This window comes from Theobroma cacao, chromosome 2 (assembly GCF_053813885.1).
Source record: "Theobroma cacao isolate CCN51 chromosome 2, ASM5381388v1, whole genome shotgun sequence".
NCBI classification, from domain to species: domain Eukaryota; kingdom Viridiplantae; phylum Streptophyta; class Magnoliopsida; order Malvales; family Malvaceae; genus Theobroma; species Theobroma cacao.
The window spans coordinates 4,670,512-4,691,632 of NC_142640.1; the positions used below are offsets into that span (position 1 = coordinate 4,670,512).

Genomic DNA, 21,121 nt, shown 5'->3' on the forward strand with positions numbered 1-21,121 from the left:
TGACCATTTACTTAGAGAAATTACCAGTCAAGATGTTATAGAGGGATCAACTGGTTTTCTTGGAACGCCGGATTTTCAGAGTCATGGTTGTTGGATATACTCTGTATGAGCAAAAGCATTGAGAATATTTTTTGTTAATTGCGGGTGAGTTACTGCTATAAAGCTTTCCTGGTGAAAAGAAAACGCCCAAAGCTGTATAGCCATCATAACTCTTTTCTGTGCTCAAGCAAGTTTGTTAATTACTTGAAGCAAGATTTGTTCACTATCTGATACTATTTAATTAGCTTTTTGTAGATCCATCAAAATCTAAACACACGTTTCGCTAAATATAAGGTTATAAAAAAGCAAAAGGTAATAGAAAAATGAAAACTGACCTATGTAAGATAAACCATTCAGGTCCTCTGAAACAACTCATACAGAGTGTCAACCTTCTCTTCTTCTGCAATGCCATCATTCTCGTCTTCATCAATGGTCAGAGGCTGTGATGCATTGATGCTTATAGACTCGGATAAATAGTCCGCCACCCGTGATGAGTATTCACCTTGGGTACGGTTGGAAGTCCCAAGAATGGCCTCTGCTTGTTCTGAGGATGTTATAGTTACTTGATTTAGTGACTCCATGGAAGAGCTTCTGGATAAAGTGCCGGATGCAACTGTGATTTCATCCCTCTCATCATCAACTACTGATTCCAGTGAACACACTGATCTGGCGGTATGCGAGTGCACAGATTCACGTTTAGACTTCTCTTTTACTCTTTTACACCAACTATGAAGTGATTCTCTTACACTCTCAGTAACTAAGGCTTTCTTACATCGGGATCCCATCTGAAAGCACCAACAAGAGTTGAAATGTTAGCATATCATACAGTGCAAAGTAAGCATGTTTACTCTTTTTGTAATGCTAATGCAAGAGCCCAAGTAAAGCTTATGGGTGAAGCAAAAATTGTGAAAGATAACACTGGAGAGTAGGGGGCGAAGAACTTCCAGATTTAGTTAGAAAAGCTTTGAGATTACATTAAAAGAATCATCTCTTTCATTTAAGTTTCCATAAAGAGACGCATGCACTAAGGAATACTTGTCCAAGTTCCTTATCCGGTTCATACAAGCAAACATGACAAATGGTGCAAACATAATGAAAAATTTAAACTTGTATGTGTTAAAGACAGGGAAAAACCTGTGAAACAATTACATTCAGGGGCACTGTGATATAGCTACACCAGAACTGAACAAGAACCCTGCATATACCGCAATTAAAACCACATTATAGTCAAAATATTTTCATGCTTTTCATTAAAGAAGTTTTTGCATTGAAGCTCTCTAATTAAAAGTAAACGTACCCAGAAACTAGGCGGAAGACTATCATAAAATGATTATTCATGAAGCATGACCTCTGCTTAAGTCCCCACTAAACAAATGGAGAAAAGGAAAATAAGCCATCTTCTCAAAATAACTGAAAAGAAGAAGAAGGTGCTGTTGCAAATTGCATGCAACAATCTATTTTTTGTGCATGTAATGCAAGCAGGCAGAACAAAGAGATAGAGAGGTAAATCTTACCAATGACCAGATAAAGGTTGCCATCTCAAAGGCATTCTGCATGAACAAGAAATAATCAGATATAAATACTAACCTGAATCACATGAGAGACATAACATGTAAAGCGTAGATTTTACCTGAAAAATGATAAACTGTATCAACCTGAGTAATATCTCTGGTTTTCCAAACCAAAACAAATCATCGCGTGGTTTGACTTGAGCTCCAGTAGGTGGACCAGTTTGTTCCTTAATTTCAAGTGCTAACGAGGAAACAACATGCTGAAGTTTTGTCCCGACCAGCATCACAAGCTTTGACATGTGAAACAATTTTGTAAGACAAACATTCAGCTAATCGATCCTCTTTCATTGATTAAAATTAATTAAGAATTTCTGTCTTTCTCTCTGAATAATTTGCCAGCAGGAGTCAGTGTACTTACAATAGCAGGGATGAAAGAGAGCCAGAAGTAAATATTTAGCCCTGTAGCACATAAGGCGAAAATAAAGATGGATCAGTGTGTACTGAATCTGGTTACACTCATAGACAATCTTGAAATATTGACAACCAACTTGCACCTTATCTTATTATCAGAAAATTTCTTTGACTCAATAGGCTTTTTTCACCATAATTTTTTGTTTTCTCAAGGATGCAAAACAGGACAGAGGACAACTTTAATGATCAAGGGGGTGCACATTTCTCTTTGCTCCTAGTCTGATGTTTTATAAAGAATTCATGGGGTCAGGGGAATTTGTCCTCTCTCAATCTGCCTTTGTTTATCTTATGAGCTTGGGAATCCAAAGAAGTAAAACCAAAACATAAAAAGGAGCAATAAAAAATGCATTGCATGTTAAAATGACTAGTTACCGTGAATATTTACAAAGATGCAAGCTATAGCATATCCCCAAAGCGGCCAGCTGCAAAATCAAAATCTCAGTTACAATTGATTTTTATCAGAAATTGTAGAGTTATTGACAACTGTCTTATGAACATCATCAAAATCAGCAACCTGCATTGTAAGTAAAATATGATCCAGAAAGAGCAGTAGTTGTGGTTCATTTGTTATTTTCATTCATATTTTTACCTTCTTTCTCCAGCCTGTATGACAACTATCTTCCTCCCTCGTTCTAGTATATCATTTTGATTTTCTGTTCTGATCTTCTCATTTATAATAACAAATCAACACAGCAGCATATACATTATTCATAGCACGCATTTCGTCTTCTTCTTGAAAAGAACTAGGTTATTCATATAGCAGTATTATGAAATTAGGTGAAATAATTTCACTGAACAGCTTTCTGAAAGAAATATAGAAAACTTGCTCGAATTTATGTTTTCCATGGAATGCTTTCCTTGATTTGTTCTGATATGCTCAGCTTCTTTAATAAATTAATCCTCTCACTATCTTCACAATTTTACCATGTAACTTAATCAATGGGAATTATATAAAACCAAATCATAGGACATAGGTTCGAAATTGAAATCCAATTTGTATGAGTACTTACCTAATACCAAGAATGCCATGGAACTCATCTTCCATGCTTCGAACCATATATTTATGGAAATTATAAGAAAGTGGTAGCTTGTGCTTCTGGAAAGTCAATAAGAAAAACAAGCGAATGTGCAACTTAAAATTTATTACAAGAACCATCCAATAGCAAACCAGCAAAGTGAGAAAAATAGGTAACCAAGGGATATTAGATACCCACGGTAATGAAACCCAGACGTAATGCCAGGTAATCTGACTTCTTTATAGAGCTCCTAAATTGTCGTAGAAAGCAAAGCTGCATGTACAGACCACAAAACCAATTACTTAAAGACACAAATCAATCAATATAAAAAAAGTGGGGATGGAATAAAAGAAGAAAGTTGCACATTGACTGTTATAATGAGAGTGAAAAGTATAAAACTCAATCCTAGTCAACATTCTCGAGTTTTGGGACACTCAGATATATGCTTCTGAGAAGTTAGGATCACCATTCTGGAACAATACTTTTTGGATATACATAGATTTCGGACAGGGTTATCCCTAGAACACAAACAAAAGACACATCTTAAAGCTTAAAAGTTGGATCCTCAGCTAGCAGAATTTTGAGCTTAGTCACCAGGCACATTTCAGCATCAAAGAATCAAACAAGAAAATGAAACAGTATAAAGATGAAAATATCACAGACTAAGGAAATGCAGAATATATGTTTGAGCATGAAAATCACCATCCAAATGAGAATTCGACTCCTGCTCCATGGATGAGATGTGTGATGGAAAACAAAGGTAGATTGTCGCCTCATTACTTTGTTTCTCTTTGCTAATGCCAAAAAAACAATCATAATTGGAAAAAATCATATTGCTGAAAATATGTTGATAATACTGCTAAATAATACCCGTGAAAAAGCAAAAAAGTTGTTTGGAGGAACTGGTGCTGGGCCATGTCTATTACTATTTCGTTACATACCTTGCAAGCTTCCATCAGCTATGATGCTGGCTTGGTTTTCCCATTTTCTCCAACTATAAATCTACATAGATGTGGAATGAGAATCTATAAACCACTATTCTAATGAAGGAGGCATCACAGATATCATGAAAATAGCATTTTGTAAGATATAAGTGATATGTAACAGTGGAAATGCAACAAACCAAGAAAAAATCATCATTTCACACGCTAAATGATTGTAATAAATCTTCAAAGTCCTAAATCAACCTATAGAAGTTAAGTTAGTCTATTTCATGGCCAGAACATGGTGACTGTTAAAGTTTCAGAGGAAAATTTAAATGTCAGATTCTATCATGCTTGCTATAACTTTTAGTCCATTTGAAAGACAATCAAGGGTGAAAATAATGAGGCATAACTTGTTTTCATGATAAGCAGAAATGCCCTCTAGTTCACTTAATTCACATGGATGATCTGTTAAGTAGCTTTAATTGGTAAACCTACAAGTGGCATTGGAAAGATAGAGGCTGCACCTTGCTCATAGCCAGGCCAACCGCCAGACAGCTATAGAGGACATGAGTGATGCCAAGAACAAACAAAAACCGGTGGAGTTGCTCAAGACTTTCAAATGATACAAATGGTTCACGACCCTGCATTCAACCATTATCAGTGAGAAATCTAATTCGCTGACAATATACCTACCAAATTTAAAACTAGATGAGTAGAAAGTTACCTCACCACATTGATGTGATGGATGAGAATTTAGTCCTTCTGGAGGAATACCAGTCTCATTTGTGAAAGAGGAAGTACTTTCAAACAACATACTCTTATTTATGTCATAATCCATCTCAGAGCAAATATAGAAGCGACTGGTGAAAAGGGATGAATTTACACAAATCTCAGATATCCCTCGTGCCCATTGTGCCAACAACAAAGATATAAGACCAAGCAGCATCAAGTCTAACATGAAGAAGGGGGAAAAGAAAAAGTCACAAGCATGAAAATCAGAATCTGATATAACTCTCACTTCACGACACTGTAAAACAGTCAGCGACTACTCAAAATAGATCACATAAACCCCAAAACATATATGAGTGACAACAATCAAGTTTCAATCCTCAATCAACAGAGGACCTGACTCACTCACCTTCCTTAATCTTCTCCAGAGAAACAAACAAAGCTTTCCTCCTTGTCTTCTTCAACCACTATACAGAATAGAAAATCAAATTCAGATAAACTGGCAAATTTCTAAGTTTTTTGTTTCGCAGCTTCTCTCTTTCTTTCACAGGGCAATGGACATAAAATAGAAAAGTGAAACAAATGTCCAATCTCCAAAGACCATATTCCCCATTGGTATTGTTTCCAAATATCAGTAAACATAGCCACAAGCCATATCACTGATCATTTGCAGTTACACACAATCAAACACCAATAGCTGAAAATTCTGCTTTCTCTAATTTTCCTATACTTTTCGTTAACTTCCTCCAAACCTTCTAAAGGTTGTCTCAATGAAAAGTATGAGTGACTATAAAAGCTACTATTGCAATTTCTTACATTCTTTTCAGCAACCGAAGAGTGCATTGTTAGTATTGAAAAGGGAAACAAGCCAAACTAAGTTTTAGTTCGATTTCTCACTTTCCCAGGAAACAAAATAGAAATTAATAACACAAAAATTCCTTCAGAAACCAAGCTGAGTAAAAAAGTGGGTTCCAAACTAAGATTATTCCACTCTGTTTCATTTTTTAGCAGCAACCAGGCAACCAATCTAGAAGAATAGGTAACCTCCCAAATATCAAAGGCAAGCTAAACATCCAAAGTGGTTCAGCACTCAGCAGCCATAAGGAGAGTTTCTTTCATGTTTTCCTACAATTGCCGGAAACCAAACATAACATGACAACTTTCTGAAAACATTTTTCAAACCAAGCCAAATTGTCAACAAATGTGGGTCCCCAACTTATAGAAAAAAAAAAAGAAACAGAAGAATGATCAAAAAACAGTTTCCTCTTTCATTTCCCACATTTCTCAACCAAAAAGAGAGCTACTGGAAAACTACTTCACTAATTGACAGTAATTACTTACCTTTCCAAATCTATAAATGGAGCGTTCAACCAAAAAACAAACAAAAACCAAAACTGTAATGACAGAAGCAACAGTATAAGTTGGGGTCTCCGCTAAAGACCTCCCTTCCGTTATCAACTTCTCCATGTTTCTTACGTCAACAAGAACTGAACCTTCTACTTCAAATGCCAACACTTTTGTTTCATAGAAGAGAACAAAGCGAAAAGCTTTCTGGAGAAAATGAAGAACCCAGTTGGCGGAAAGTGAAAGATCCAGGAAACAAGGAAGTGGGCGAGGAACAGCGGGTTTCGGAGGAAGTGAAGAGTTTACTCAAGGTCTTCAGCTGAGAGAACATGGGAAGTGCACAATATTAGTTTAATGATTATTGTTTTGTCTTTGTTTGTGATTTCTTAAACAGACCCACCTTCGTTTTTGCATTGAAATCAATGCAATAATCACTCCTTTTTTATGCTCCACCAAATGCAACCTACCCACATGGGAAGGAATAGGAACTCTCCCTCTCTTTGAGCTTTGAAGATCTTAACTTGGCAGTTGGACACCCTCCTTCTTTAAATAAAATAATAAATACAACTATATATTATAATTATCAGTTAGCAAAAAATTATTGAAGCTTTCCACAAATTAACGTTTGTGATCAGTGGTTCTGCTCATGCATGCAGACTTCAGAAGGATCGAAGAAGGCAAACTTAATTATTTCCTTTTAATAGTTTGAAGGTCCTTGTTGAATACAAATAATTAGGCCATGTGCACAACTTCAATTACATCATTCTTATTATAAGGACTTTCTGTAATTCTATATATTTTGAGTTTGAATGAGTCATTAAATTTATTAAACAACTTCCAGCACTGCTATTCCACCTTTTAGCTGAAAATTAAATGAGAGAATTTATTTTATTTGAAAACAAATACAACAACTTCCAACGTCTGCCAGTACCGGGGGGGCTTAATGCCTTACATGAAAATGTGATCATTGTTTCCTTCCTTGGCTAACAGGAAAGTTCTGTTCAGGCTGCTTGTGCCACGAAAAGTTTGCAACTTCTATCCACCATGGATGGACCAAAAACTTCTTCTCCTTCACTGCCCAGTGAGACTTTTCTGTCCCAGCATCTTTTGAAACAACATGTGTAACTGAAAGTTCAGTTTCTGTTGACCAAGTAGCTCCTAACCGCTCTGCCATCTTCCACAGAGGATGAGTATCTGTCCGGAAGTCTGTAGGAAAAGCACGGCTGAAAATAATTTTACACCCTCTAAGCACTTCCTTCCGAACTGTTGTCAACAGCTGCTTTACATCTCTGCGAGCAAGATTGCAATCGAGTTCATCAAAGAACATATGGTGGATTTGCCTAAGTAGTTTAAGAATCGAAGCAAGTGCTCCATCCGGCTCTCTTTCGTCACTCTTCAACTGAGAAAGAGACTTGGAACCTGTAGTCAAATTGGTGACAACTTGAAGCAAAGAAATGATATCTCTCCATCAGTATCAAATTGTCTTTATGCTTCATCCATGCATTTTCTGTATCATAAAGGATCACAACAGCACTCTCTTGCCCTAGCACTACATCAAGACCTTTTGGTATTTCTGGGTGCCATCATCTCTTGAAATCACTCTACCATTGAAGTACTCTCTTCTCGGGTCAAGCAGTTTAGCCATTGCTATGCATAGGGTCTATCACCCATTGTGTAAATGTACATCTCAAACATTTCACTTGCTTCTTTGAGAAATTTACTGACAAAGGGCCTCAATTTGGTCATCATATGTATAAAGTCCAACACGAAGAGGCTGCCTTATGAAACATCTTGAAGGGAATCAGATTGGCCCATCAAATATTCTTCCTCAGGTGTTAGCTGCAAGAGCTGAGTAGAATTAATCAGTGTGTGATCCAAATCAAGAACTAAACAAAGCTTCTTATGCGTAATCGATCAATTTCATCGTTACCAAGCCTTAAAACCTTATGTATATACCCAAATGTTATACCAAATTCATCATCCAACCTTTTCCTACAAAGGATGCACATTTGTCCAAAAGAACCCCGACGCGTACATACATTCTTCTTCAAGATTATTTCTATCAAACCCTGAGAGGTTGGACCCCGAGGTTCTTCTAAGTCTTCCAACTTCTCGATCTTGCACCTTTTGTTCCTTTTGACTATCAAGGTCATCATCATTATCATTATCACCATCAGCTTCTTCATCTTCTTCGTCCGGTGAAAAACCTGAAGAACCGACTTCCAACTCAGCATCAAGCAATGCGGCAAAGTCATCGCTGCAAGACGAGTGTACTGGGGAATCAGTTACGAAACTCATAGTTGCAAAGGACAGACACCTTGTATAATGAAAGGAGTGCAGATACGGTTCTCAACGGTACACAGCCCTCGGGAAATATGTGTGAGGCGGTGGCTGGAATGGCAGAGGGGGCACGGCTGGTATTTACACATGAGAGAATTTTTTAACATGAAACTTTCTGTAAAAATGTAATTAAAAAAATCAAGTTTATATCTTGGGCTTAATTGCATTAATGGGCTTGGGCCCTTTTTCAAATAAGAAAAAACATGTGGCCCTAAATTGACATTTGCCCAAACCAAATCAGTATTGTACAAATCCGTATTTCACCTTCTCGACACTCTCACTCTCTCTCTAGAAAGTTCCCTAAACCCTGTAAAACCCTAGCGCTTTGTGTCTCTACCACCGAAACCTTAGCCATGGCTCTGCATCCACTTCGCCTCCGTCGGACACTAACTACTCTGACTACCCTCCACCGTACTCTCTCCATTCCCAACCCTGCTGTCCCTACAATTACAGCCACCATTTCCAATTCCACCCGTACTCCATTATCATCAACAACATCATCCTTCGGTATCTTTCAATCTCGATGGTTCAAATCGTCGGGGGGTCCACTTTCATCTCCGAGACAGTACAAACTGTACAAAGAAGGGGATGAGATAACCGAAGACACGATTTTATTCGAAGGCTGCGATTACAACCATTGGCTCATCGTCGTTGATTTCCCCAAAGATAATAAGCCTCCCCCTGAAGAAATGGTCCGTACTTACGAGCAGATTTGTGCTCAAGGCCTCGGCATCAGGTCCCTTTTATCTCTCTTTTATCCTTGAGTTTTGCCCAATTATTGGAAATAAATTTGTAGCAGTTTTTTTTATTGGGCATTTTGTTTGATTGGTTAACTTGAGGTAGCCTTGATGTTAGAATCTTTAGTTTTTAGTGGGTGGTAAATGGGTTTGCTGATTTTGGATTAATTTGTTTCAGCGTGGAGGAGGCGAAAAAAAGAATATATGCGTGTAGCACAACTACTTATGAAGGTTTTCAGGTTTTAATGTCTGAAGAAGAGTCTGAAAAGTTTCATGGTCAGTTTTTACAGCTTATGATATCATATTACTCCCAAAAAATTATTCGTTTTAAAGATTTTGATATTTGTGTTTGAGAGAAAATGAAAGAAAGATTCTGACTTTTGAAGTTTTTGGTATAAACAGATGTACCCGGGGTTGTTTTTGTATTGCCAGACTCTTATATTGATCCAGTAAAGAAGGAGTATGGAGGTTAGGAGTTTTCCTTTTCTGATATCCCCATTCTGTTTTACGTTATTGGCTGATTTTATCTGAATGGTACATACTACATTGTGAAGCGTTTGACCTTGGAGTTGAATATTTTGCTGTGACTGCCAGGCGACAAATATGAAAATGGTGTTATCACACCAAGACCACCCCCTGTTCAGTATGGTAGACACCAAGGTGGTAGGTTCCGTCAAAATAATAGAAATCCTGACCAACCAAGGTATGATCGACAAGGAAACCCAATGCAAAACCAGCAAGGAAATTCACCATACAATCAGCAGGGATTTGTGCAAGGGGATGGAAGGAACTATAGGCCTCCACAAAATTATCCACCTCAACAAAATTATGGTCAGCAGCCACCAATGAACAACAGGGATGCTCCACAAGGAAGTGATCCTTCATACCAGGGCAGTTACAACCAAGGAGGGCAGGTAAATTATATGTCCCAAGAGCGAAGGGACTTCTTTCAGAAAGATGGGCACAATTATGTGCCTCCTGAGCAAAGGGATTCCAGAGGAGATCAAAGGAACTTTGCTTCCACACAAGGTGGGAATTATGGGCAGGGACCGAGTTCTGGCTATGGGCAGAATTTTGGGCAAGGGGCAAATCCTGGCTATGGGCAGAATTTCGGGCAAGGAGCAAATCCTGGCTATGGGCAGAATTATGGGCAAGCAAATCCTGGATATGGGCAGAATTATGGGCAAGGAGCAAATCCTGGCTATGGACAGAGTTATGGGCAAGGATCAAATCCTGCGTCTGGTCAGAACTATGGGCCAGGAGCAACTGCTGGCACTGGGCAGGGTTATGGGCAGAGAACAAATGCTGGGGATGGACAGACTTACCCGGGACATGGAGCTGGTCAAGGGTTCTCACAAGCAGAGCAGAGAAATGTGCAAGGAGAGCCAACCGGATCAATGGGACAAGGAGGGATGCAACAAGTAAGGCATTCCTTTTAAATCAATTTGAACTTTTGGATAAAACTCATAAATTGATGCTGAGCAGCATTTCTGAGTTGCACTTTCCTTTGAGCCATATCAGGTGCTCTGCAATATTTGTTAATAGAAGTTGCTTGTTTCTGCAGGGAAGATACTGAAAGATTTCAAACGGTTCTTTGAGATGATTGGGAGAATGGACGTGCAAAGGAGTCATGGTGTCTTTTCTTTCTCTCTTTAAGAGTTACCTATAGCAGTTTCTGTTATCTGTCGTGGTAAATAGTCGACTGTTTTGTCTTAGATCAGTTTTCTGACTGTGAAGTTCGAGCTTGTAGCATCCCCTATTTGGTTAAGAGCTTGGACTAGAATTTTATCATCAAATCAAAATGTGATTTTGCCTTCTTGTTTCTGCCTTTTCATTATCAGAAAATGTAGGAATTTCCTCCTATCGTCCGTATGAATCTCTCTTCTTGAAGAAAATTCTGCATGGAGGCTGCCATTTAACATTTCTCTCTGGATATTTCTGTCACCCGAGATGAGCCATTGTAAATTACTTTTTTATTGGGAAAAAAACCACTATGATTCGGCATTCATAAGTTGTAATTGATTATCATTATATTATACATTGTGTACTTTTCCAATTCGTCTTCACCAAAAATATCAGAGACAATAGAATCGAAAGTAGAGAACCCAATTAACAACAAAGAAGAGGAAACCATACATATAGTGGTGCTAGTACCGCGTAAGAGCACGTGGAAGATCCCATTCGTGCATTGAACGCAACCTAAACTCATCAACATCAACCCCATCGTCGTTCTCCTTGCCGAATAACGTGAACGAAATAGGCGCTTTTCTTTGTGCTCGAGTTGTGAGTCTCGTATCCGCTGCTTTGTCTTTCTCTTGGGAAAGAATGATCCTATCGTTAATTTTGATACCCTTCTTTTTAGTATATGGAAGCCAACCTGAAGAGGGAACCTGGCCAGCTTTTTTCCTTTTGGATGGGCCAAGTTTCCATGATTTTTTGGTCCACCAAATTCAAAAGCTTTCAGATCCTTCATCGGAAATGATGGAGCAGTTGAGGCACTTGAGAGTTATAATATGCTTGATCAGTCTTTTTGTTTATTGATTTCTGGGGTTGGGTTTTGCCAAAAGACTGAAGTCTCCAAGTGCATTTTCCTCGGAGAAAATCCTTGTCACACTTAAACTTGAGGATTAAGGACTGGTCCACGCTGTATGGAAAGGTTCCAAGGAAATGGAATAGTAGTTTGAGTACCCACCTTAATTTTTCACTATCACTACTATTTGTGATTAAAAGCATTTCTTTTTCACGTCCAATGGGTGGAGAAAACGAAATATGGAATTGGAAGGGCAAGAGGTTCAATATGAAGGACTGATGAAGGCTTGTCCTGTCTTCCTAAGTCAGGTGAAGAAAGACATCATAATTCATAATTTTGGAAAAATGTTTAGAAAAATCGACATTTGTTCTATGGGAGGGAGGGGAACATCCAAATTCCAATCAGGCGTTTAGTTCGGGTAAGCAAGGGTGTTCGTTAGTTAGGGAGAATGGGTTCCAAGTTCCAACCGAAACCATTCTTTGCCTTATATTTCCCGCCATATTCGCTTCAACTCTCTTAAAACAAAGCCCAAAGGAAATTGTGGCTGAAGCAATCCCCCTTCCACTATGTTCCTCTTCTCCTCTACTCTTCTTCAGGTGATTCTTTCCCAAGAATGATCTTAATGCTATAGTTAATGCAAAATATTAAATATGCAATCCATAACTTTAAGTGGGTTAGTTCCTTTTATTTGTGTTTGATTTTGAATTCTGTTGCCTTTGATTCTGGTGGTTCTAATATTGACAAATTGCCAATACAAAGTATTGATTTTTGTTTGGTAAGTTTGATCTATTACTTGTAATTTTTCCCATAAGTTGATAAACCCTTTTTCTTTTATTTTTTCATCTTTTTTATGATTATGGTCAAATTAGGATCAGAAAATATGCTTATATGAAAATGATCTGACATGTTCCATTTTTTATGAAATTACAGCAGATAAGTATCCATCATTTGCAAGGCCAGAATTGAATGTCTGCATTATCCTTGATGTCCAATTTTGGCCCTTTTATGTAACTTTAAATTAAGGCAAATTGTTTACTTCAACTATACTGCATATGCAAGGGTATATTATGTGCATTTCATCAATGAGAGTCTGCGCTCATTATGTTCAAGATCCTTTTTATATTTGTGTATGCAGAAAGTACAAATTTTTCTGTATTCCTCCAATGGATGTGTGTGTGTATGCCAGTGCTTGAGTGATAGTGCTGTCAAATCTAAATCCTTTTTCTTATTAGCAAGGATAATTCTTGGATCAGCTTGCAGAACAGTGCCTCTGAATAATGGTTCTGGAAAATAAAAAAATTTCTCGAATATTTCATTATGTTTGACTGCTTGATTGTGATGATTAACAGATTGCATCCTTCAAACATGAGGTTTTTGTTCAATTAGAGATGCTCGTTAGCTTTCAGATATAAGTATCATATGTTAAAAGGACTTGATGGATCTTCTTTGAGTTAAGACTCCAGACAAAGAATTCCACTTCTCTCGCACTCCTAAAGTTTATTATGGCTTGATGTTCTTGGTTCAGGTTTGGCAAAATTGAGATGCTTCAGCAATTTGTTATTTGCTTAATTCCCTAGTCAGAATGGGTCGTGACAGTACTGGAAGCAGCAGGGCCATTGGGGAAACCACTTTTCTTCATGGTGAACTTGACTTGTGGATTATAGAGGCTAAATCTCTTCCAAATATGGATTTAGCTTCAGAAAGAATGAGGAGATTTTTCACTATGTTTGGAACTTGTGACACTTACTTTCGAAAAAAACCTAAGGCCTCGGGCAGGCAGTCTATGATTACCAGTGACCCTTATGTATCTGTTTGCCTTGCAGGGGCTACAGTTGCTCAAACTAGAATAATTGCCAATTGTGAGAACCCCCTGTGGGATGAACATTTCATTGTGCCAGTTGCACATCCTGTAGTAAAAATTGAGTTTCATGTTAAGGATAATGATGTTCTTGGTGCTCAACTTATAGGAGTAGTTGAGATAGCTGTTGAAAAAGTCCTTCCAGGACATGAAATTAACGATTGGTTCCCCATTATTGGTCATTTTGGGAATTGTTTGAAACCCTATCCTGAAATTCATGTTTCTCTTCAGTTTAGGCCAATGGGACAAAACCCTCTATATCAACATGGCGTTGGGACTGGACCAGATTACATGGGAGTCCCCAATACGTATTTCCCTCTCCGTAAAGGAGGAAGTGTGACCCTTTATCAAGATGCTCATGTACCTGATTCTTTGCTACCTGAAATTTTACTTGATGGTGGAAAAGTTTATCAGCAAGGCAAATGCTGGGAAGACATATGCCATGCCATTCTAGAAGCACATCACCTCATATATATAGTTGGTTGGTCTGTCTATCATCCTATAAAACTTGTGAGGGAACCAACAAAGCCTTTACCTAATGGAGGGCAGCTTTCTTTGGGAGAGTTATTGAAATACAAGTCGCAAGAAGGGGTCCGTGTGGTTATGCTGATATGGGATGATAAAACTTCGCATGACAGGGGTCTCTTGAAAACGGTACAGTTCATGACTAATCAACATTTCTAGTAGTTTGTATTTGCAATTTATAGTATCATTTAGCTTCATGTTAGAGAGCATTTTTTCCATAATATTGGGCTAAGTCATGTAACCTAATAGGTAAATAAGCATTTTAAACTGATTTTGTGAGCAATTTTTATGTTCAAGCATGATTTTTCAGTGAAATTAAATATCCACTCTTTCCCAAAAAAAAAAAAAAAAACCACAAGTTGACAGAAGAGATTGATTTAAGCGCAGTTGATGTCATTTCTATGAATAAGCTTACACAAACCCTTGAAGCGTTTTTGTAATGGTATTGCTGCATTCCCAAACCACTCTTAACCTATGTACACCACTTAAGCAGATAAACCGGTGGAATGATATATTCATTTGCAAGTTTTATTTAGCCATAGATGCATCATGAATGATGTTAGCCTTGAATGCAGGTAGGTGTTATGCAGACTCATGATGAAGAGACTAAAAGATTTTTCAAACACTCAAGTGTTCGTTGTGTGCTTGCTCCTCGTTATGCAAGCAACAAGCTTAGTTTTTTCAAGCAACAGGTAAGGAACTTATTTCTTTGAATTTGGAACCATGTATTAGTAATGTGACTGTGCTTCTGTTTACTGCTTGGATGCTAGTTTATTCATGAAAGATTTTTACTATTATGTATTGGTCATATCTAGATGGCTACACAGTTGATTTGTTGTTTTATCCATGGCTTGAATGGTTCCTTCTAGTCCAGGTTGTGGGAACCCTTTTCACACATCATCAGAAATGCGTGCTTCTTGACACCCAAGCTTCAGGAAATAATCGGAAAATAACTGCTTTCATTGGTGGTCTAGATTTATGTGATGGCAGATATGACACCCCTGAGCACCGTCTCTTTCATGATCTTGACACTGTCTTCAAGGATGATTTTCATAATCCAACATTTCCTGTGAGTGGTTTTCTCCTCAGCAAACTTTCTGCATGATCATGAGTACATTAACATTTCTGGTTGATACTGGTTTCTGCCCTGCAAACATGGGGGTTTAGAACAGTTTTTTCTTTTTGTCAGATTATAGAAATACGATGGGATTAACAGAGGATGAAGTTTCTTTACCTTGAATTTCTTTTAATTAATGGATCTTTTATATTTTCATGTAAAATGTTTTCAATGTAGGATTATAGTCTTATTCAAAAGAAAACCTTGCATTCTGCGAATGCTTTAAGTCTGATAAACATATGAACTTATCTACTACGAGCAAGTTGTTAGCTACTATGTTTTATTCTCGTAGATCTATGATGCCATTGCCTAGCCCACCTTGATATTCTAGAAGTTCGGGTGGTCTTGTAATATGGTTCTGGGAAGAGAATTGCAGACAAGGAAGGAGCAGAGAGTGGTAAACTGAAGAGTCAATAGCTGGTAGATGGATTGTTGAAGAATGGTTCTTGGGGAAAACAGAAAAAGTAGCTGGCAGGTTGACCGACATAACTGAAGATATTTTCATATGCGTCATGGGGTGCATTAAGATATACATACTTAAATCTGATTTTGGATGGGAAGCAGATTGATACGGTACATAGAAAGATTGGCAACTTGAACAGGGAATTTGACTTCTCACTTGAAGTCTTTGAATTTCAAGCTGTAGTTTACCTAAAATTTACTAGTGGTAATAAAGAAATCTCATATCTGTTAAGTTAGGGTGTCATAGACACATAAACATAGTAAGGGCCACTCCACCTATTATCAATTGGTTTTAGGTTGGATGCCCATCTAAAATTTAACATGGCATCAGGTGCTGCCCCCCGTTATTGTCCCCTCGATGATGAGTTGGCACATGTTCGATCTGTTGTCCCTACACATGAGGGGGAGTACATCTGTTAAGTTAGGCCTATCCTAAGCACATAAAACATAGTATTAGGTTAGATGGCCATCCTAAAAACTAAACATGATATTAAATTTTCATAATCCAATAAAGTTTGACAACATAAAAGAAAATTTCTTGGTATTAGCATTAGTGTGTTGGACCAAAGGTGTAAATTTTTTAGTTATTTTGCTGGAATGGACTTAGCTGATGAAGACGTTTTTCTTCATGGTGTTTAATTGTTTAAATAGGCTTTGGAGGGCAAGGTGGGGATAGAGATATGACATTAGTTATATTTTCCTGTGGTAAAACTTGAAAGATAGACAAGGACTTCTACGATTAGTATAGTGATTAACATCAATTTAGTTTTAATCAATTATCCAAGATGCTTGAGCATATCTTTGCTGGTCCTTTAGGTAATCATGCAGTTGTTCAAGCGTAAGGCTACATGCTCATATAAGCTTACTGTCTGGTGTACTAAGGTTCCCTAGTTTTGTATTCTCCTTCACTTTGTGTTGGAAACTGAAAGATAACTGTCATGTCAATGTTAAATGGCATATTGCTTTTCAAAAAAAAAAAAATGTTAAATGGCATATTTAGGTGATAATGATTGAGTGTCCACCATGCATCTGGCTATTTCACTGGTACATGGTGTTGTTTCTAGATTGCTGCTTGAAGAAATTTCTGTCATATTCTGTGGAATTGGTTTTGACAGTGGTACTCTTGAAATATAGTCTAATGCCCAAAGCCCGAGGCAACCGTGGCATGATCTACACTGCAAAATTGAGGGTCCTGCTGCATATGATGTATTGACTAACTTTGAACAAAGATGGAGAAAGGCTGCAAAATGGCGTGACTTCAAGCTAAGAAAGGTCACTCCTTGGCACGATGAGGCCTTGATAAGGGTAGATCGTATTTCATGGATAATATCTCCCTCTCCTGGTTCTGATGGAGACAAAATTGTGCGTGTTTGTGATGAAGAGGACCCTGAGAATTGGCATGTGCAGGTTGGGCAGAATAAGTCTTATAAAATAACATCAACCCCTTCTATTTTTCTTGATGAGAGTCTATACCATTGTGATTAATGTTAATTCTCATTTTGGTAGGTATTCCGGTCTATCGATTCCGGATCTGTAAAAGGATTTCCAAAGGATGTTAAGCAAGCTGCAGCTCAGGTTAGAAACTGGCCTATTATAGTGCCTTATGTTATGTACAGTCTTCTTAGTTGTTACCAGGTATATTTAGCTTGTGTTTTAAGTTTTACATCCAGGTGAAACCCTGTTGCAAATGAACTTACATCAGTAACCTTGTTATTCTGATTTGTATTTTTCTGCAGAATCTTGTCTGTGGAAAGAACTTGAAAGTAGACAGGAGCATCCATACAGCTTATATAAAAGCAATAAGGTCGGCACAACACTTTATATATATAGAGAATCAATATTTCCTCGGGTCTTCATATTATTGGCCATCATACAAAAATGCAGGTAAACAATCGTAGACTAGTATCACCTCTTCTCCATTTTTTTCTTTTGGCGGGTGGATTGGGGATTAGTCTTTGGAGGAAAGGTGCAGCTACCATTTAGCTGTGGCTTGGTCCACCTCCTTCTCCAGTTAGGTGTGAACAAGTATGCACATCGATTGGAATTTATCCTTTATTTCTATATGTTGTGATATAATTACGATCTGATATTATTTTGATGGTAATTGGTGTATTCTATATCCTCCAACCAACTTCAGAACAATAAAACCAGTGGACTTTCGTCCAGATAGCCAAAAGATGCATGACTACTATGTAGGTTCTGAGATAACCATCCCTTATTTTCCTTTTCTTATATGAGTACATTTGGCATGTATATGCATTAGGCCAAAAAGAATTAGAGTAATTGCATTGTTTGTTCTTTTTGCAGCTAGCATTGCTTGGTTTTTTTCTTATAGTCTCAGTGGTAGCTTAGTTGTAAGATAATTAACAATTGATCTTGAGCTGTCTTTAATCATTTTTGGTTCATTTTTGTTTGGGTTTCCCCTGCTAACATCTGTGATTTTTACATAAGTTTGACATGCTTATAATTTTACTCTGATTTTTGGGCAAGCTAAATTAAGCCTTTCAGTTCTTTGTGGCATTTAAGATGTATGAATCTTTAATGGGAATTTTTTTTTATATAAGCAGGTGCTGATAACTTAATCCCTATGGAATTGGCTCTGAAAATTGCCAGCAAAATCAGTGCAAATGAGCGTTTCTCCGTGTATATAGTGATACCTATGTGGCCAGAGGGTGTGCCAAATAGCAATGCTGTGCAGGAAATATTATTTTGGCAGGTTCTCTAATTTCTTCAAATTAAGAATTATGCCCTACAAATTCGAACTTTCACTGTCAACCAAAATAGGAAGTTTTGAAATGTGGTTGATCTGTGGCTCCATAATTTTCTGCATAGCAAAGTTTGGATCTCATGATACTTTGAATTTTCTATTGACCACTTTGTCCTTTAGCTGTTGAGTAATGTTGGTGTCAAGTTCATTTCGCTCAAACTCTTATGTTTGTTTGCAAACGCAAAACATATCCAAATTTTCTTGAATTAATTCTGTTTTGAGAAGGTGCATGTGGACATAGAAATCATGCTCAACAAAGCCTATAATTTAAAGGATGTGCACTTCACATACGTGGAGGGGATAAACTAAACGTAGAACATTAAAGAATATCCAATGCCAATTTAGCTTGTTTGAAGTAGCCTGTAACATAGAATCGTAAGGACCTCTATGATTATTTATGGTTCCAGCATTACCAAGGAATTTTCTGTAGAAAAGAACTAACACCAGTTTTATCCATTTCTTGGTGCGTTCTTTTCTTCATTGCCTTGTTGAGGATCTAAGAAATTATAGAAGTTTGGTTTACTTCTTGAGTGGCTGCAAAATTAAGACCCAGAAGCAGACTGAACTGTTGGTTTCCTGGCTTGAGTGGTGCATTTACTATTGAAAAGAAAATGCAAAATATTATATGATAGTTTTAGATTCCCCAAGGTAGGGAGGAGGGAAGAAAAAGCTATGTCTTCATTAAGCTCTTATGTGCAAATTAGCAAATTGCATTTCTGCATGTTATTTCTTATCCATGTCGAAACCTTTTGGATAACATGTTGGCAAGTCGCAAGTTATCATAATATCTATGCTTTATTTGATGTTTAAATGCACTCAGGGACAAACAATGGCTGTAATGTACTCAATCATTGCACAAGAACTCGAAAAATCAGGCCTTTCCGATCAATATCATCCACAAGATTATTTGAACTTCTATTGCCTCGGTAAGCGTGATCCTTCCTCTTCAGAAAGTTCATCTCAGGTAAATCAGCAAACAGATAACCGTGCACTGGTAAGCTATTTTTATCTCCTCTGAGAATTATATGAGGTTGCTACTACAAAAATCTTTATGATGACTTTAGGTTGTGGTTAAAATTCAAAATGTACGTTATATTTTCTGGCAATCAAAGTAAAATGGCTTCCAAAATGGAATGCAGCTAATTATCCAATTCCTAATGTTAATGATGTGACACCCTCCAAAGTGTGGCTGATTGACAGGGTGTATTGTGCTGTTGTTTTGCCACATGACTGAAGCTAAACTTGTTTTATGCATAGCATTACCTCTGGATTTGATGTCAACTTGCCTTCTATCAAGCAAGAGTGTCCTCCTATAGCATAATAATACCTTTTATTTAATGAATAGGTTTTTTTCTTTGATCATCTGTATTCGATTAACTTTAGAAATTTCTTATATATTTTGACAGGCATTGGCTCAAGAGTTCCGCAGATTCATGATTTATGTCCATGCCAAAGGGATGATAGTTGATGATGAGTATGTGATCATGGGATCAGCAAACATTAACCAGAGATCCTTGGATGGTTCAAGGGACACAGAAATAGCTATGGGTGCTTACCAACCGAATTACACATGGGCAGCAAAGAAATCCCACCCACATGGCCAGGTTTGGGATTCTGGCTCTGTTCACTTTTGAATACTCGAGAATGCCAGACAACAGGCAGTAATTTATATATACTACTATTTTTTTTTTTTGGTTTATTTGTTTTAGCATATGCTTCAAAGGAAACAAAATGGCATTGGAGCATGGAGAATAATATCTCTGGGGTATAAAATATATTTAATGTTTGCCTAAATTCCTGTTTAGATTTATGAGTTGCACCAGTATTGTTGGATGTAGGTTTATGGTTATCGGATGTCTCTGTGGGCTGAACACCTTGGCAAACTGGAGGATACTTTCCGGGAACCACAAAGCCTGGAATGTATAAAGCTTGTTAACAAGATTGCCAAACGTAACTGGAAATCATTTGTGGATGATGATTACAGAGAAATGAGGGGACACTTGATGCTGTATCCAATTAAAATCAGAAGAAACGGGACGGTTGGTCCATTGCCAGGTTATGAAACGTTTCCTGATATCGGTGGTAAAGTTCTTGGAGCATCCACCAATCTTCCTGATGTTCTAACAACTTAACACAAGTGTAAGCTCCAATAAGTTTTAGTAACAAAACATATACTTCCACCTTAATACAAAGATTGAAGGATGTAGCATTACGGGAAAGTTAAAAAGAGAGGATAACAAGTCAGGCATTCATGTGATGATCACGTTGTAATGATTGTTAAGACCTGAAAAGAAACCTTTGTCTAGTTGCAGCAGCAGGCAGCTGTGATGATTGCCTTTTCTTGCTTATTTTGTTGTATGTCCATTGACGGAAAACAACTTGTACAAATTGAATTCGTGCTCTCCTGTCTTGACATTAATAGTGATTCCATGAATCAGTTTTGAGAATTTAGACCCAACTAATGAACTGTGCTGGCTTATTACTGGCACATAATTGATATCAGCCCCGGTTTTCATATTTATTTATTTATTTTTTTTGGCATTTGTTTGTATCAATATTAGAAAACCAATATTTAGTATCTATTAGCTATTAAGTTACTCAACTTATCACCGTTCAAAGACCGCATAGCGCAGTGGATTAGCGCGTCTGACTTCGGATCAGAAGGTCGTGGGTTCGACTCCCACTGTGGTCGTTATTTTTTGGGCCTTTTATGTTCTCTCGTTTGTTAATCGAATGGCCCAAGTATTAG

At 37.6% G+C, this 21,121-nt stretch overlaps 3 protein-coding genes, 1 non-coding gene and 1 pseudogene across 4 annotated transcripts; 3 read left to right on the forward strand and 2 right to left on the reverse strand.

The window, feature by feature from the left end:
- Positions 1-317: 317 nt before the first annotated feature.
- MLO4 (Seven transmembrane MLO family protein) lies at positions 318-6,364 on the reverse strand. The gene is made up of 15 exons (XM_007042210.3): positions 6,034-6,364; positions 5,102-5,159; positions 4,688-4,914; positions 4,488-4,604; positions 3,979-4,039; positions 3,740-3,831; positions 3,236-3,310; positions 3,032-3,117; positions 2,394-2,443; positions 1,969-2,009; positions 1,670-1,840; positions 1,554-1,589; positions 1,337-1,404; positions 1,174-1,234; positions 318-824 (listed from the first exon to the last, which is right to left on the reverse strand). Exons 1-15 carry the CDS (start codon positions 6,157-6,159, stop codon positions 393-395), a joined length of 1,701 nt encoding a protein of 566 aa, XP_007042272.3. The 5' UTR covers positions 6,160-6,364; the 3' UTR covers positions 318-392.
- Positions 6,365-6,950: 586 nt separating this feature from the next.
- Positions 6,951-8,460, reverse strand: LOC18607829 (RNA polymerase II C-terminal domain phosphatase-like 4 pseudogene; annotated as a pseudogene).
- Positions 8,461-8,616: 156 nt separating this feature from the next.
- MORF1 (multiple organellar RNA editing factor) lies at positions 8,617-10,935 on the forward strand. The gene is made up of 5 exons (XM_007042212.3): positions 8,617-9,112; positions 9,292-9,389; positions 9,516-9,581; positions 9,708-10,534; positions 10,678-10,935. The coding sequence occupies exons 1-5, from the start codon at positions 8,730-8,732 to the stop codon at positions 10,687-10,689; spliced, it is 1,386 nt and encodes a 461-aa protein (XP_007042274.3). The 5' UTR covers positions 8,617-8,729; the 3' UTR covers positions 10,690-10,935.
- Positions 10,936-11,335: 400 nt separating this feature from the next.
- LOC18607832 (phospholipase D delta-like) lies at positions 11,336-20,686 on the forward strand. Its single transcript, XM_007042216.3, has 11 exons — positions 11,336-12,239; positions 13,169-14,155; positions 14,602-14,718; positions 14,901-15,095; positions 16,740-17,012; positions 17,112-17,180; positions 17,342-17,489; positions 18,173-18,321; positions 19,193-19,366; positions 19,779-19,976; positions 20,211-20,686. The coding sequence occupies exons 2-11, from the start codon at positions 13,226-13,228 to the stop codon at positions 20,502-20,504; spliced, it is 2,547 nt and encodes an 848-aa protein (XP_007042278.3). The 5' UTR covers positions 11,336-12,239; positions 13,169-13,225; the 3' UTR covers positions 20,505-20,686.
- Positions 20,687-20,990: 304 nt separating this feature from the next.
- Positions 20,991-21,064, forward strand: TRNAR-UCG (transfer RNA arginine (anticodon UCG)). The gene has a single exon. It is a non-coding gene; the product is annotated as a tRNA-Arg (tRNA).
- The last annotated feature ends 57 nt before the right edge of the window (positions 21,065-21,121 follow it).